Source organism: Chlorocebus sabaeus, chromosome 10 (genome assembly GCF_047675955.1).
Source record: "Chlorocebus sabaeus isolate Y175 chromosome 10, mChlSab1.0.hap1, whole genome shotgun sequence".
NCBI classification, from domain to species: Eukaryota; Metazoa; Chordata; class Mammalia; order Primates; family Cercopithecidae; genus Chlorocebus; species Chlorocebus sabaeus.
Genome location: NC_132913.1, coordinates 93,535,444 through 93,550,689, shown reverse-complemented (window position 1 = coordinate 93,550,689; position 15,246 = coordinate 93,535,444). Strand labels below are relative to the sequence as shown.

General features: G+C 39.6%; 1 protein-coding gene across 7 annotated transcripts in view; it reads left to right on the top strand.

Annotated features, from left to right (window-relative positions):
* The window catches only part of INO80D (INO80 complex subunit D), a 94,526-nt gene that overhangs the window by 18,344 nt on the left and 60,936 nt on the right, over nt 1-15,246 (top strand). For 4 of the 7 annotated variants that reach the window (XM_007965959.3, XM_073019969.1, XM_007965960.3 and 1 more), the window contains 3 exons: nt 2,758-2,851; nt 2,957-3,203; nt 8,420-9,165. In XM_007965959.3, coding sequence (XP_007964150.1) covers nt 2,986-3,203; nt 8,420-9,165 — 964 coding nt within the window. In that variant the 5' untranslated portion in view covers nt 2,758-2,851; nt 2,957-2,985. The remainder of the gene's footprint in view (nt 1-2,757; nt 2,852-2,956; nt 3,204-8,419; nt 9,166-15,246) is intronic. The other 3 variants (XM_007965966.3, XM_073019971.1, XM_007965965.3) reach the window with 1 other exon arrangement.

Genomic DNA, 15,246 nt, shown 5'->3' with positions numbered 1-15,246 from the left:
GTAGTGGGTAGTTCTATTTGTAGTTCTTTGAGGAACCTTCATACTGTTACTTACTTTCTTTTTCTTTTGAAGACATGGTCTCGCTCTGTCCCAGGCTGAAGTGCAGTGGTGCGATCTCAGCTCACTGAAGCCTTGACCTCCTGGGTTCAGGCAATCCTCCTGCCTCAGCCCCGAGTAGCTGAGACTACAGGCGCATGCTACCAAGCCCAGCTAATTTTTGTATTTTTAGTAGAAACAGGGTTTTGTCATGTTGACTAGGCTGGTCCCGAACTCCTGACCTCAAGTGATCCACCTGTCCTGGCTTCCCAAAGTGCTGGGATGACAGGCGTGAGCCACTGTGCCCGGCTCATACTGTTCTTTATAGTGGCTATACTGGTTCACATTCCTGGTGTACAAGAGTTCCCTTTTTGCTGCTTCCTCACCAGCAGTTGTTATTTTTTGTCTATTTGATAATAGCCATCCTAAGTGGGGTAAGAGGATGCCTTACCCCAATTTTGATTTGTATTTCCCTGATAATTAGTGATGTTCAGCATTTTTTCATATATTTGTTAGCCATTTGTATGCCTTCTTTTGAGAAATGTCTGTTTAGATCATTTGCCCATTTAAAAATTGAATTGTTTGCATTTTTTTCTTTTGAGATGTTTGTTTCTTATATATATTCTGGATGTTAATCCTTTGTTGGTTCAATAGTTTGCAGATATTTTCTCCCATTCCGTAGATTGTCTGTGCTGTTGGTTGTTCCTTTGCTGTGCAGAAGCTTTTTAGTTTGATATAATCCCATTTGTTTATTTTTATCTTATTGTCTATACTTTTCAGATCTTAACTCATAAAATCTTTCCCCACATCAGTGTCGCCTGTGTTTTCTTCTAGTAGTTTTATAGTTTCAGGTCTTACAATTAGGTCTTTGATCCATTTTAAGTTGATTTTCATATGGGGTGAAAGGTGGGGGTCTAGTTTCATTCTTCTGCATGTGAGTGTCCAGTTTCCTAGCACCTAAATTTAAATTTCTAGTCCAATTTTTTTTCTTATATTCTCATAAGGTGAAAAGAGAAAGCTCTTATTTTTTACATTAATGTGTGATTAGATTTACTTAGTAATGAATGTGATTGTTTTCCTTCCAGAAGAGAAAATGTGATTTTTATTAACTAAGGTAATTTTTTGAGTTTTTTTTTTTTTCTACTACAGTAAGTGAAGTATTTCTTGAGAAGAATACAAATTCTCTACTTTTATTACTGGCAGGTGGAATGTAGTCATGTATTACAAGAATGAATACTTATGAATAGTAATTTGTTTCTCCAGTGTTTACCATATACTAGGGATGATACTTAGTATGTTGCATATTTTGTATCACCTGATCCTTCCAGCATCCTGATGATAACATAGCTACTATTATTATCCCTGTTTTACAGATGAGAAAACTGACATTCAGATAGGTTAAATGATTGGTTCAAGGTAACACAGCAAGTGGCAGATTTTAGACATGAACAACCGTGTCTTCTGACACCTCCAGCATTTATGTATCTTGTCATTCACTGGTAAAGGAGAGAGTATTTCTGGACTTTTTCAGTAGCTGATATCTGAGCTGTTCCATCAGCCATCTTGATGGCTGGAAGTGCAGAAGAGGATGGGCGAGACTCCATCAGCTCACTAAGATCCTGACTTGGCAAAATAGACTCAGTTTCATGATAGACTAGATGGTGTTGTAATATATAAATCCTACCATTGGGCCTTTTGTGTGTAGTTTGGTAGTGAGTATTGTGTAATTCCCTCCTTCCATTTTCTCACTGACTCTGAAAAGACTCATAAGCCATGATTATTATACTACTTAGTGTGATTGGAAGCACCACATGGTGCAGAACTCTGAACTGAATGATGTAAGTATGGTCAGGTGACTAGTCTTTGGGCCTGAGAAGTTTATTGAGATTGGATGGGATAGGTGTAGGGAAATATTATAAGGGAAAGAACATTTTTTAATGGCAGAAATTTGCTTTATTTTGTATTTCATAGAAACATTTATAAATTCTCAAATATTTTACCATCATATCAAAAAAAGTAGAATTTCTGAGAGACGTTTGAGGTCTACCATTTATTCTGCTGGCATTGTAGAGGGATGTGGGTTCTGAAAATAAGTATAGCATGCAAACATCAGTAATGAAAAAGAGACCTACTACCTGTGACATTCATTTGGTGGAAGAGTTCTGCTGCTTTGAGGTATTTGTAAAACTTAACCAGAGCAAATGTTATTCAGTTCAATTTGGGGGGATAAGGTAACTTAATTTTTTGTTTTGTTTTGTTTTGTTTTTGAGATAGATCCTCACTCTGTCACCCAGGCTGGAGTCCAGGGGTGTGATCTCGGCTCACTGCAACCTCTGTCTCCCGGGTTCAAGTGATTCTCCTGCCTCAGCCTCCCAAGTCGCTGGGATTACAGGTGCCTGCCACCATGCCTGGCTAATTTTTGTATTTTTAGTAGAAACGGGGTTTCGCCATGTTGGCCAGGCTGGTCTCGAACTCCTGACCTCAGGTGATCCACCCACCTTGGCCTCCCAAAGTGCTGGGATTACAGGCATGAGCCATGGCACCCGGCCAACTTAATATTTTATAATGTCTTATTTTCTTATTTAACTTCATTATTGGGATGTTGATTTACAGTAAAGAATCCATTGCATTAGTAAGGGTGATACCGTAGTATTTTGCTTCCTGGGTGAACTAGCTTTGCTGATTTCTGTTTGTTAACTAGGCCTTTTGATATTTTTGTAGACAATCTGCTTCATCTTGATTCTGCGGCATTCCAAACTGTGGTATCCTTGGGGGTTCTCTTAACATTGCTATGGTGCAGAAGATTTAAAATCAGGTATGGCTGTGGGGCCAGAAGTCCCTCAGTGAAATTCTCAACTTAAATCTGCCTTATACTCTCTGATTTATCATTTGGGTTTCTTTTTTTGTGGTGGCCTTTTAGCTGATGTTCACAAGGAATAGAGTCACGTGATGTATGAAGGGAAACATATACACTTCTCTGAGGTTGACAATAAGCCCTTGTGCTCATATAGCCCCAAACTGTGCAAGCAGAGGCGACTCAACGGCTACGCCTTCTGTATCAGACACGTTCTGGAGGACAAGACTGCCCCCTTCAAGCAATGTGAATATGTGGCCAAGTATAACAGCCAACGCTGCACCAACCCCATCCCCAAATCAGAGGATCGTAGGTAAGGGCTAATCATGAGACTCAATCTTTGATTTCATTAACAGGCTTGGAATTTTTTCTTTTCTTGTTTTTTCTTCTCTTTTCTCCTGTTCCTCATTTCTCCCTCCCTCCCTTCCTCCACCTATATAAATATTGAATTCTGGGGGTAATCTAAGTAAACTATGGAATACTTTTAAAGATGACATATGGCAGTTTTTAAAAATAGAGTAATACATTTGGGGGATTACTTAAAATATGTTTGAGTGTCTTTTTAATTGATTTCATGGACTTCTAGAATTTTTTAAAGATTTTTTTTTCCCTCAAAGTTGCTGCTTGAAGTCTTAAAACGGATTTGTTTGGTTTGTGGCCTTATAAAGTAATTCCTGATTCTCTACCTAGTTTTCTCATTTGCCTAAATGAGAGAAATTTTAAGAACTAATTAGGTGTTGTAATTAATGATAGTAATTTTGGAGTTTAAAATCTATGCCTAGAAGTTAGTAAAGGATATATACTTAAAAACATTTTTTTAAACTACTTGGCTCATTTAGATTTATTTCCTATCAGACTTCTCACCAGTGTTTGGCATGTTTTATAACCTTACCTTTTTTGGTTAAAAAGTGTTCCAAATAGAGTATGTTTACCATAATTTGGAAACACTATTTTCACATTAAGGGTCCATTTTGCCACTAGAATGATGAGTTTATGCTTTGCTGACTGGAATTGTGTTTAAAGGAGTCTTATACTGGTTATTCATCTTTCATATTGTTAGGAAAATTTACACTATCTTTCATATATAATCTCTTCTCCGTGCCTCTTTTTCTTCAGTTCTCCAGAAACTATATAGATCATTGTGGGACTTCATGGAGAGATACATGCTTGTTTCCCAAAAGTTTCAAGATACTTGTTATCTCTAGGTAGAAAATTTGAATCTTAAAACACACACGCAACCTTCATCCATGTTTCTATACATTAGCAAATGTGACTTGCATAAATTGCTTGGACAGGAATCAGATATTTTATGTCATGAATACTTTTTATGCTTGCAGTATGAAATAAATAATTTGTGTTGGTGGAGATCTCACCAAAATGAGTACAAATAGTTTAATGGGGATTTAGGAATACTCTTTTAGAATTTCTAATGAGCACTTAAGGCTTCAGATTACAATACCTGAAAGTTAGAAACAGCTGCTTAGTGGGGCAAGAAATAAAATTTTAATCTCAGGTGAGAAAGGGACCTATGTATTAGGCTAAATATATCTATCTCGTTAGTTTTTAGCAGACTGAAAATGGTAATTTCTTACTGCTGCTTTTTTTTAACTTGAAGAATGGATGAGCTTGGATTAATTTTTTTTTTATATCAAGCCCCATTGTAAACACATTTCTAAAATTTTGTCTTAAAATCAGCTTATCATGGTTACAGTTGTCAGTGTTGGATTTATTTTCAGTTGAGCCAAAGCAGGAATTATCTTAATAGCAGCAAGCACTGAGTGTGATGTCTCACACCTGTAATCTCAGCACTTTTGGAGCTCAAGGCGGTGGATCGCTTGAGCTTAGGGGTTCAAGACCAGCCTGAGCAACATGACAAAACCCCATCTCTACAAAAAATACAAAAATTAGCCAGGTGTGGTGGTACCGGCCTGGAATCCCAGCTACTTGGGAGGCTGAGATGGGAGGATTGATTTAGCCCAGGAGGTCGAGGCTGCAGTGAGCAGTAATTGTGCCCCTGTACTCCAGCTTGGGCAATTGAACAAGACCCCATATCCAAAAAAAAAAAAAAAAAAAGGCAAGAATTCAAGTGAGAGTCCTTATGAATTTCTTCAAAATATTCTCTGACGCATCTGTATTCACCTTTGTCTTTGAAATAGTTTGCTCTTTTGAGAACAAGATAAGGGAAAGGACTTTCATGTTTCTATCTCAAGAGAAACTGTGCTTAATAAGTGCTAAGTTGTTTTTTTTTTGATGGCGTTTCACTCTGTTGCCCAGGCTGGAGTGCAGTGGTGTGATCTCGGCTCACTGCGAACTCTGCCTCCTGTGTTCAAGCAATTCTCCTGCACCAGCCTCCCCAGTAGCTGGGATTACAGGTGCACACTACCACGCCTGGCTAATTTTTGTATTTTTAGTAGAGACAGGGTTTCACCATGTTGGCCAGGATGGTCTTGAACTCCTGACCTCAAGTGATCCGCCCACTTCTGCCTGCCAAAGTGCTGGGATTACAGGCATGAGCCACTGCGCCCAGCCGTAAGTACTAAGTTATAAATTTGTCTTTCTTTTCTTTTTTTTCTTTGAGATGGGGTCTCATTCTGCTGCCCAGGCTGGAGTGCAGTGGCATGATTTTAGCTCGCTACAGCCTTGAACTTCGGGCTTCGAATGATCCTCTTGCCTCAGTCTCCCGAGTAGCTAGGACTACAGGCACAAGCCACGTGGCTGGCTGAATTTCGAAAAATTTTTGTGGAGATGGAGCCTTACTAGGTTGCCCAGGCTTGTTTCGAACTCCTGGCTTCAAGCAATCCTCCTGATTTGGCGTCCCAAAGTGTTGGGATTATAGACATGAGCCACCATGCCAGGCCAAATTTATTCTTTATTAAAATTTTTTCCTGTTCTTGGAAAACTTTTTGGTTAGTGCAGTTATCCCTGCTGCCTCTTTCTTTGCTGGCCATTGCTTTGTGAATCTGTTCTGTTTAAGATATGTGTGGGACCTACCTCAAACCTGCTAAGGAAGCACATGTGTGCGTGCGCGCACACACACACAGTGTAGATTCTCTTTGCTGGCTAGAAACCTTTTTCTCTTTTTCAGTGACTGCACATGACAAAGAAAGCTTTTTCTTAAGAGGCCTGTCTTAAAGAGTGCCTCTGATAGATTTATTTCTAAGACGAAGCAACAAAATACACATATTCTGTGTGTGTGTGAGATTTTCTGACTACTTGGTGTATCTGTATTTTTAGCAATTACTAAAAAAACATTTTTATGATGAAGCCCAGTGAATTTGAGGGTTGACATTTTTTACTTTAGTGGTCTTTCCCCAAACTGTGTTTGTGGAGCTATCACCGGTATGCTACAATAAAAATAGGTTCTCTTTTGTTTTTGTTTTTGTTTTTTGAGGCTGAGTCTCACTCTGTCGCCCAGGCTGGAGTGCAGTGGCACAGTCTCAGCTCACTGTAGCCTCCACCTCATGGGTTCAAGGGATTGTCCTGCCTCAGTCTCACAAGTAGCTGGAATTACAGGTGCCCGCCACCACACCCCACTAATTTTTGTATTTTTAGTAGAGACTGTGTTTCGCCACGTTGGCCAGGCTGGTCTCAAACTACTGACCTCAAGTGATCCACCCGCCTCGGCCTCCCAAAGTGCTGGGATTATAGGCATGAGCCAACCTTGCCCGGCTGGTTCTGTTTTCTTGGATTTTTTTTTTTTTTTTTTAACTGAGACAGGGTCTTGCTATGTTGTTCAGGCCAATCTTGAACTCCTGGCCTCAAGGGATCCTCCTGCCTTGGCCTCCCAAAGTGCTGGGATTACAGACATGAGCCACTGCGTTTGGCCCTGGGTTTCATTTTCAAATAACTTCGGGAAACACTGCCAGATGGGTACATTTTCCTCTTGGAACTTCATAATGTACTATATGCAAAGTGCTTTGAGTAGTTGCACATCAGTAACAAAAAACAAAATCCTTCTTTAATTTTGTTTAAGCCAGCATTTTCCAAATTTATTTAAGCATGGAGTAGTGTTTTTGTTTGTTTGTTTGTTTGTTTGTTGTTTTTTTGAGACGAGTCTCACTCTGTCTCCCAGGCTGGAATGCAGTGATGCAGTCTCAGCTCACTGCAACCTCTGCCCCTGGGTTCAAGCGATTCTTGTGCCTCAGTCTCCCGAGTAGCTGGGATTACAGGCATCTACCAACATATCCGGCTGATTTTTGTATTTTTAGTAGAGATGGGGTTTTGCCATGTTGGCCAAACTGGTCTCGAACTCCTGACCTCAGGTGATCCACCTGCCTTGGCCTCCCAAAGTGCTGAGATTACTTAGGTGTGAGTCACCGCACCTGGCCCTTTTATAGGTTTTTAAAATAGCATGAAGAGTATGAAGACCACAATAAATACCTACCTTTTCAATACCCACACAGACGAAAATTCACAAGCATCAAGACCATCCAGGAAAACATGACATCAACAAATGAAATAAATAAGGCACCAAGGACCAATTCTGGAAAAACAGAGATATGTGATCTCTCAGAGAATTCAAAATAGCAGTTTTGAACTTAATTTTGCTCAGTTTTTTTTTTTTTAAGTTTCCACAGGAAAAGTCCATGTCAAGATGGCATCACTGGTGAATTCTATCAAGCATTTTAAAAAATTATTTTTATTTTATTTTTCCATAAGTTACTGAGGTGCAGGTGGTATTTGGTTACATGAATAAGTTCTTTAGTGGTGACTTGTGAGATTCTGGTGCACCAGTCACCCAAGCAATATACTTGCTCGTTGTTGAAGACTAATGAGAGTCTTCATGAGTTTTGATTTTAGTTGGTCTTAGCTCTGACTCTTTTCCAACTGGAAAGAGTCTCAGGCAAGTTAATCAATTTCTATAAAGCTTAGTTTCCTCGTGTGCATTAAGGGCATTATTTTAGTGCCCACAGCAGGTAGATACTACAGGAGATAATTCGTGTACTTACATCTGGCTACTGAAAAAGACATTTCACCTATAACCCCATGAGTCATCTTTTACTTTCTTTTTTCATTCTCTCTTTCCTTCTGTCTCTTTCTCTCTCTCTGTATATATGTGTCTAAGGCACAGTAGACACTTGACATTCTTGAGGGTTTTATGTCATGAGAGCTTTGTGAATCTCCAAATACCTTAATGGCCTTAGAAAAAATATATATTTTTCTCTGTAAGAGAATTTTAAGTGATCTTTTAGACTCTTGATGAGTTACTTTGTATGCTATGAATAGAGAATAACAAAGCCATGTGAGAAGCAATAGCTGAGCTGTTATCCAGGGCCATTCAGTCACTGAATGACTTGCTTCTCTCTGGCCACCCCTGTGCATGTACAGTTCACATATTTGCCTCATCAAAATTACACTGACTTTGAGGATTGCTTGAAAGTAGTAGAGGTTTGCATGTTAAGTCGCTGGCTGCCAAGAGTCACTATAGTGATGCAGTTTGTAACGTATTAAGATTCATATGTAGTTTTATGTTCTACTTTAAAAAATATGTATCATGAATATTTTCCCATGTATGTGTGTATTTTAAAGGTACTGCAACAGCCACCTGCAGGTACTTGGCTTTATCCCGAAAAAAGAGAGGAAGAAAAAGAATGATCCTATAGATGAGGTGAAGGTCAGGCACCAGATGGATACCATGGCCTTTAGCCTGACAGTGCCCACGCTGGCCTTGAAGATGCCCAACGGACTGGATGGAATGTCCCTCTCTCCACCTGGGGCAAGGGTCCCTCTCCACTACCTGGAAACTGAGTTGGAAGACCCATTTGCTTTCAACGAGGAAGATGATGACCTAAAGAAAGGGGCAACTGTGAGAAAGAAGTTGCAGAGCAAGTTGGCCCAGAATCGGCAGCGCCAGAGAGAGACAGAGATTTTAAAAGTTCGACAAGAGCACTTTAGTCCCCCTCCTGCACCTTCACAGCAGCAGCCTCCGCAGCAGCACTCCCACCTGTCACCTTTATCCACTTCTTTAAAACCTCCAGCGCCACCGCAGGGTTCAGTCTGCAAGTCACCTCAACCTCAGAACACCAGCCTACCAATGCAGGGAGTGGCACCCACCACACACACTATAGCACAAGCACGGCAGTTGTCTCACAAGAGGCCTCTGCCCCTCCTGCCATCCAGTAGGGCTCCCACTGTGGACCCACCCAGGACTGACCGGATCCTCATGAAAGCCACAGCCTTCTCTCCACACTTCTCATGTATAAGCCGACTGCAGAGACTGGTGAAACTGTGCACCCAGAAACATCAGTTGGACACTGATCTGTTTCCCCATTTAGGTGAGTTATCTATTTTATCATATCATAGATACATAATATGACAGAATGTGTTCTGTTGTGTGGAGCTTCCCTTTCATAATCACCCCATATGTGGTGGGGGTGGAATCACAATGGGGCAGAGCGGTGCAGTGAAAGATTCTGTATTTAGGTAGACCACCTTAAAATAAACACAGTCATCCCTCTACATGTGTGGTGGATTGGTTCCTGGACTTCCCTCAGGTACCAAAATTTGAGGATGCTCAAGTTCCTGATATAAAACAGCATAGTATTTACACATAACCTATGCACATCCTCCCATATTCTTTAAATCATCTCTAGATTATTTATAATACCTAATATAATGTAAATGCTATGAAAACAGTTGTTACACTGTATTGTTTAGGGAATAATGACAAGAAAAAAAGTCTGTATATGTTCAGTACAAATGTAATCTTTTTTCTCAAATATTTCTGATCAGCGATTGGCTGAATCCACAAATGTGGATCCCATGGATACAGAGGGCCAACATTGGAGGGCGTAATACTTGCTGAACAGGATACAGAAATAGGAGTTGGAAATTTAGAATTCCACACATAGCTTTTATTTGTAGTGATAGCAGCATTAAAAGACAGTTGTGTTTGGTTGTATGCTTTTATGAGTTTAGCACCTGTGCATCCAATGAAGTTCTTTGCGTGTCTTATTCTAGGAATGATCATAGCATTGTTGATATCGGCTGACAGTTTTAAAACATTTTTTCCTGTTTAAAAAATTCGCAAGGCAGTACCTGTTAATGATTTAAAAGTGAGAAAATACAGGGAAAACTTGTAATTTAATGTAGTCACATGTCTGTTTTTCTTTTGTTGCTTCTGAATTTCCTGTCTTGCTGAAGAAAACTTCCTCGATTCCAAGTTTATACAGATATTCTATGTTTTCTATTAATAGTTGGATTGGTTTTTATCATTTAAACCTTTAATTCAGTTGAAATTTATTCTCAAATGCAATATGAGCTATGATTTTCACTTCAGGAAAAATTATTTGCATAATGTGACAGCAATAGAAATATGAGCAAAGATAGAACATGAAGAGATGTGAATAGTCAGTAAACAAATGAATACCTCAATCCTCTCAGCAGGCAGGAAATACAAATTAAAGCAACAATGAATTACCAGATTGGCAAAAATGATATCCATTGTTGGTCAGGGTCAGGATATGGTATCTCATACATTGCTGGTGAGTAATTTAGCAATATCTACTAATTTAAAATGTATGTATAGGCTGGGCTTAGTGGCTCATGCCTGTAATCCCAGCACTTTGGGAGGCTGAGGTGGGCAGATCACCTGAGGTCAGGATTTTGAGACCAGCCTGGCCAACATGGTGAAACCCTGTCTCTACTAAAAGTGCAAAAAAATAGCCGGGTGTGGTGGTGCGCACCTGAAGTCCCAGCTACTTGAGAGGCTGAGGTGGGAGAATTGCTTGAACCCGGGAGGTGGAGGCTGTAGTGAGTCAAGATTGCGCCACTGCACTCCAGCCTGGGTGACAGAGTGAGACCCTGTCTCAAACAAACAAACAAACAAACAAAATATATTTGTAGCCAGCGGACTCACTTTTGGGGCACTATCCTGTGGATTAAAAAAATCAAAATGTAAGGATGTATGTGCAAGGATGTTCACTGAAACATTGTTCGCAGCATTAAAAACCTGCAAAGCAACAATTACTGATAGGAAACCTTGACTAAACTATGGTTCATATGTGTTTTATGAAATATTATGTAGCAGACTGGGTGCAATGGCTCATACCTGTAATCTTAGCACTTTGGGAGGCTGAGGTGGGAGGATCACTTGAGCTCAGGAGTTCAAGATCAATCTGGGCGACACAGTAAGACCTCATCACATTATATAAAAAAAAGAAAAAGAAAAGAAAGAAATATTATACAGCTATTAAAAAGAATGAATGAGGCCGGGCGTGGTGGCTCACGCCTGTAATCCCAGCACTTTGAGAGGCTGAGGCCGGTGAATCACCTGAGGTCAGGAGTTCGAGACCAGCCTGGCCACTATGGCAACACCCTATCTCTACTAAAAATACAAAAATTAGCCTGGCACATGGTGGTGCGTGCCTGTAATCCCAGCTACTTGGGAGGCTGAGGCAGGAAAATTGCTTGAACCCAGGAAGTGGAGGCTGCAGTGAGCCGAGATTGTGCCATTGCACTCCAGCATGGGCAACAAGAGCGAAACTCCATCTCAAAAAAAAAAGGAAAATGATATCTGTATCTTTTGACCGGGTTGTGTCCATGGTATGTTAAAAAGTAGAAAAAAAAATCAAGAGGTAATTACCCCATTTTGGTAAACATAAACAAAGTAAATAAACAGGGGATATCAGTATATTTATTGATTTTAAGTATATGACTGTTTGCCTGATTGGTGTGAACAAAGGTAAAAGTATAAAAAGATATATATTTCCAGGCTGTTAACATCAGCTACCCTAGGGAGGATGGAATTGGACAGGGTGTATTTTATAGGAGATGGGAGTGGTGACTTTTCTTACAGCTTTTTATTGTTTAACCTGTTGTTTAACCATCTGTGACTTTTTGTGATTAAAATACAGAAGTTAAAAAATTTATAAATGAAAATAATAAAACACTCCAAGCCATATTAATACCCATTTGTTAATACCTTGATATATTCTTTCCAATATATAAAATTGGGTTCTTACTATACATGCTGTTTCGTAACCTGTTTTAAAATTTTTCATACTAATGTATTTTCAAGTTGGTAATTTTTAATATACAGTGTAATTTGTCATGACTGAATTCTGTCTTCCATGTAAGTTGTATCCAGTTTATGTCCTTATAAACTGTCGTAGATGTATATAGCCTTAAAGTAAAACAATTATTGCCACATCTTTAATTTTTTTCTTCAAATAGATTGTTAATTCAGCCTAAAAGTGGAATTGCTGATTCAAAGCTTTAGCTTTTAAAAAAAACAAAAAAAGTTTTGATATATGTTGCCAAATTTTTCTTCAGAATTATTTTGCCAGCTTATCTTCTTTAAGCAGTGTGTGAAAAAACCAGTTTCTCTAAATCTTTTATCAGCCCTGGGTAGTATTATTATGTTATTGCTGCCTTTGCAAATTAGATAGAAAATCTGCTTAAATTTACATATCTTAGTATTTCTCAAATATTTGGTTTTAGGATCCTTTTCACTTAAAAATTAATAAGGACACCATAAAGCTCTTGTATATGGGTTGTATCTATTTATACTGTATTAGAAGCTAAAACTGAGAAATTTAAAATATAATTTTTTTTTTTTTTTGAGACAGGGTCTTGCTCTGTTATCCAGGCTGGAGTGCAGTGGCATGATCATGGCTTACTGCTGCCTTGACCTACTGGACTCAAGCGATCCCCTGACCTCAGCTTCCCAAGTCACTGGGATCACAGGCACATACCACCACAACTGGCTAACTTTTTTTCAAATTTTTGATAGAGATGGGGTCTCACTGTGTTGCCCAGGCTGATCCTCCTGTTGTGGCCTCCCAAAGTGCTGGTGGGATTACAGGCATAAGTCACCGTGCCTGGCCTGTCAGATTCTCTTTCAAATAAAGACGATGATGAAGGCTGGGTGTGGTGGCTCACGTCTGTAATTCCAATACTTTGGGAGGCTGAGGTGGGCAGATCATTAGATCAGGAGTTCAAGTCCAGCCTGGCCAACATGGTGAAACACCGTTTCTACTAAAAATACAAAAACTTAGCTGGGCATGGTGGAGCGTGCCTGTAATCCCAACGACTCGGGAGGCCGAGGCAGGAGAATTGCTTGAACTGGGACCCGGAAAGCAGAGGTTGCGGTGAGCTGAGATCGCACCTCTGTACTCCAGCCTGGGCTACAGAGTGAGACTCCATCTCAAAAAAGAAAAAATGATGATGAATGAGAAAAAGCAGTTTGGTCAGGTTGCAATGAAAACAGTTGTGTAAGTCCTCTTCCTCAGGACAGCTGTCGCTGTCATACTTTCTTCCTCTGCAGCAGATTCACATTTACACACACAGAATAGTATCAAGACATGTGCTCAGGGGCTGATTTAATAAAAATAAATAATCTTTAATGAACAAGAATATTCTCAAATAAAACTCCTTTACAACTGCGAGGCGTGGTATGAGGAATACTGTGACTCCTAGTAAGTCTGATGCCACTGCCTTGATTCATGGTAATTAAGGAGCCTGTAGTTTTACCCATCATTGCTTTTATACCATCCGTGTAAGTGTCAACACAGTGAAAAAGGCAAATAATGTCTTAATATTATTTTGTTGAAAATAGTTTTGAGGCCAGGTGAGGTGGCTCATGCCAATAATCTTAGCACTTTGGGGAGGCCGAGACAGGAGGATCACTTAAGCCCAGGAGTTCGGGACCAGCCTGGGAAACATATGAGATTCTTTCTCTTTTTTAAAATTTAAATTAAAAAAAAAACTTTTTAGAAAGAAAATAGTGTTGACCTATATACTCCAAGAATATTTCAAGGACTTCTCGGTGATCTGTGGACCATACTTTCAGAACTGCTATTTTGGATTAATAATATAGTTGAGTATTTGTTCATACGATTTTTGGACATTTTGTTTATTTTGACTTTCACTTCTTCCATCCATATATTTATTTTCTATTGATTGGTAAGAGCTTTTTATATGTATATTATATTTGTTGGAAAGTCTCTCCCTCGTCTCCTTTGTTTTTTGCTCCAGGGTATCTGTTATAGCCAGGCACAGTTGCAAACTTGTAATCTCTGCTACTTGGGAGGCTGAGGCGGCAGGAGCCCTTAAGTCCAAGAGCTTATGGCTGGCAGTGAGCTATAATCATGCCACTGTGACAGAGCTGAGACCCCTGTCTCTTAAAAAGGAAAGAAAAGAAAAGAAATATCCATTGTAGGGATTTAAAAGTTAAAATTTTAATGTATTCTCTTCTTTAAGATTTCTTTCTTTTGAGGCTGGGTTTTGATTTGCTTGCTTCCTTGTTTGGATTCTCTTCATCCCAAAAATATGTAAACCTATTCACCCATATTTTCTTTTAGTCCTTTTATGATTTCATTATTTGCATTTTAGTTATCTAGCTGGAACATTTAGACATTAGTTTTGAGGCAGAGATCTAACCATTTTTTTAAAAGTTTGCCTCTAATTCCAACACTTACCGGCATCATCTACTAAATTTTTATTTATAATTTCATTTATTTCTGGATGCTGATAATTTTTTAGCTTTTTAAATGATGAAATTTTATATCATCTTAGGGGCTGATTTTTTAATTTTTTTTTTTTTTTTTTTTTTTTTTGAGACGGAGTCCTGCTCTGTCACCCAGTCTGTAGTGCAATGGTGAAGTCTCGGCTCACTGCAACCTCTGCCTCCCGGATTCAAGCGATTCTCCTGCCTCAGCCTTCTCAGTAGCTGGGACTACAGGCGCATGCCACCACATCCAGCTAATCTTTTGCATTTTTAGTAGTGACAGAGTTTCACTATATTGGTCAGGCTGGTCTTGAACCCCTGATCTTGTGATCTGCCTGCCTCTGCTTCCCAAAGTGCAGGGATTACAGGCATGCGCCACTGTGCCCAGCAATTTTTAAATCATTTTTAAACAGAATGAAAACATACAGAAAAAGTTTTCAGCCTTTTACATTTTTTTTTTCTTTCTTTGAGATGGAGTCTCGCTATGTAGCCCAAGCTGGAGTGCTGTGGCACGATCTTAGCTCATTGCAGCCTCTGCCTCCCAGGTTCAAGTGATTCTCTTGCCTCAGCCTCCTGAGTAGCTAGGATTACAGGTGCACGCCACCACGCCCGGCTAATATTTTGTATTTTTAATAGAGACGGGGTTTCACTATGTTGGCCAGGCTGGTCTTGAACTCCTGACCTCAGGTGATCCACCCACCTCGGCCTCCCAAAGTGCTGGGATTACAGGCGTGAGCCCCCATGCCCGGACGCCCTTTTAAATTTTTAAAAATGCAAACATATTGGAGGGCCTAAGATTTCAAAGCAAAGGTTATTTTGGGGAAACCAGAAATAGTAATGCATATACTCTATAACCTTGTGACAAAGTATAGTCTGTATTCATGTCAGCAAAGAGTACTTAAATAAA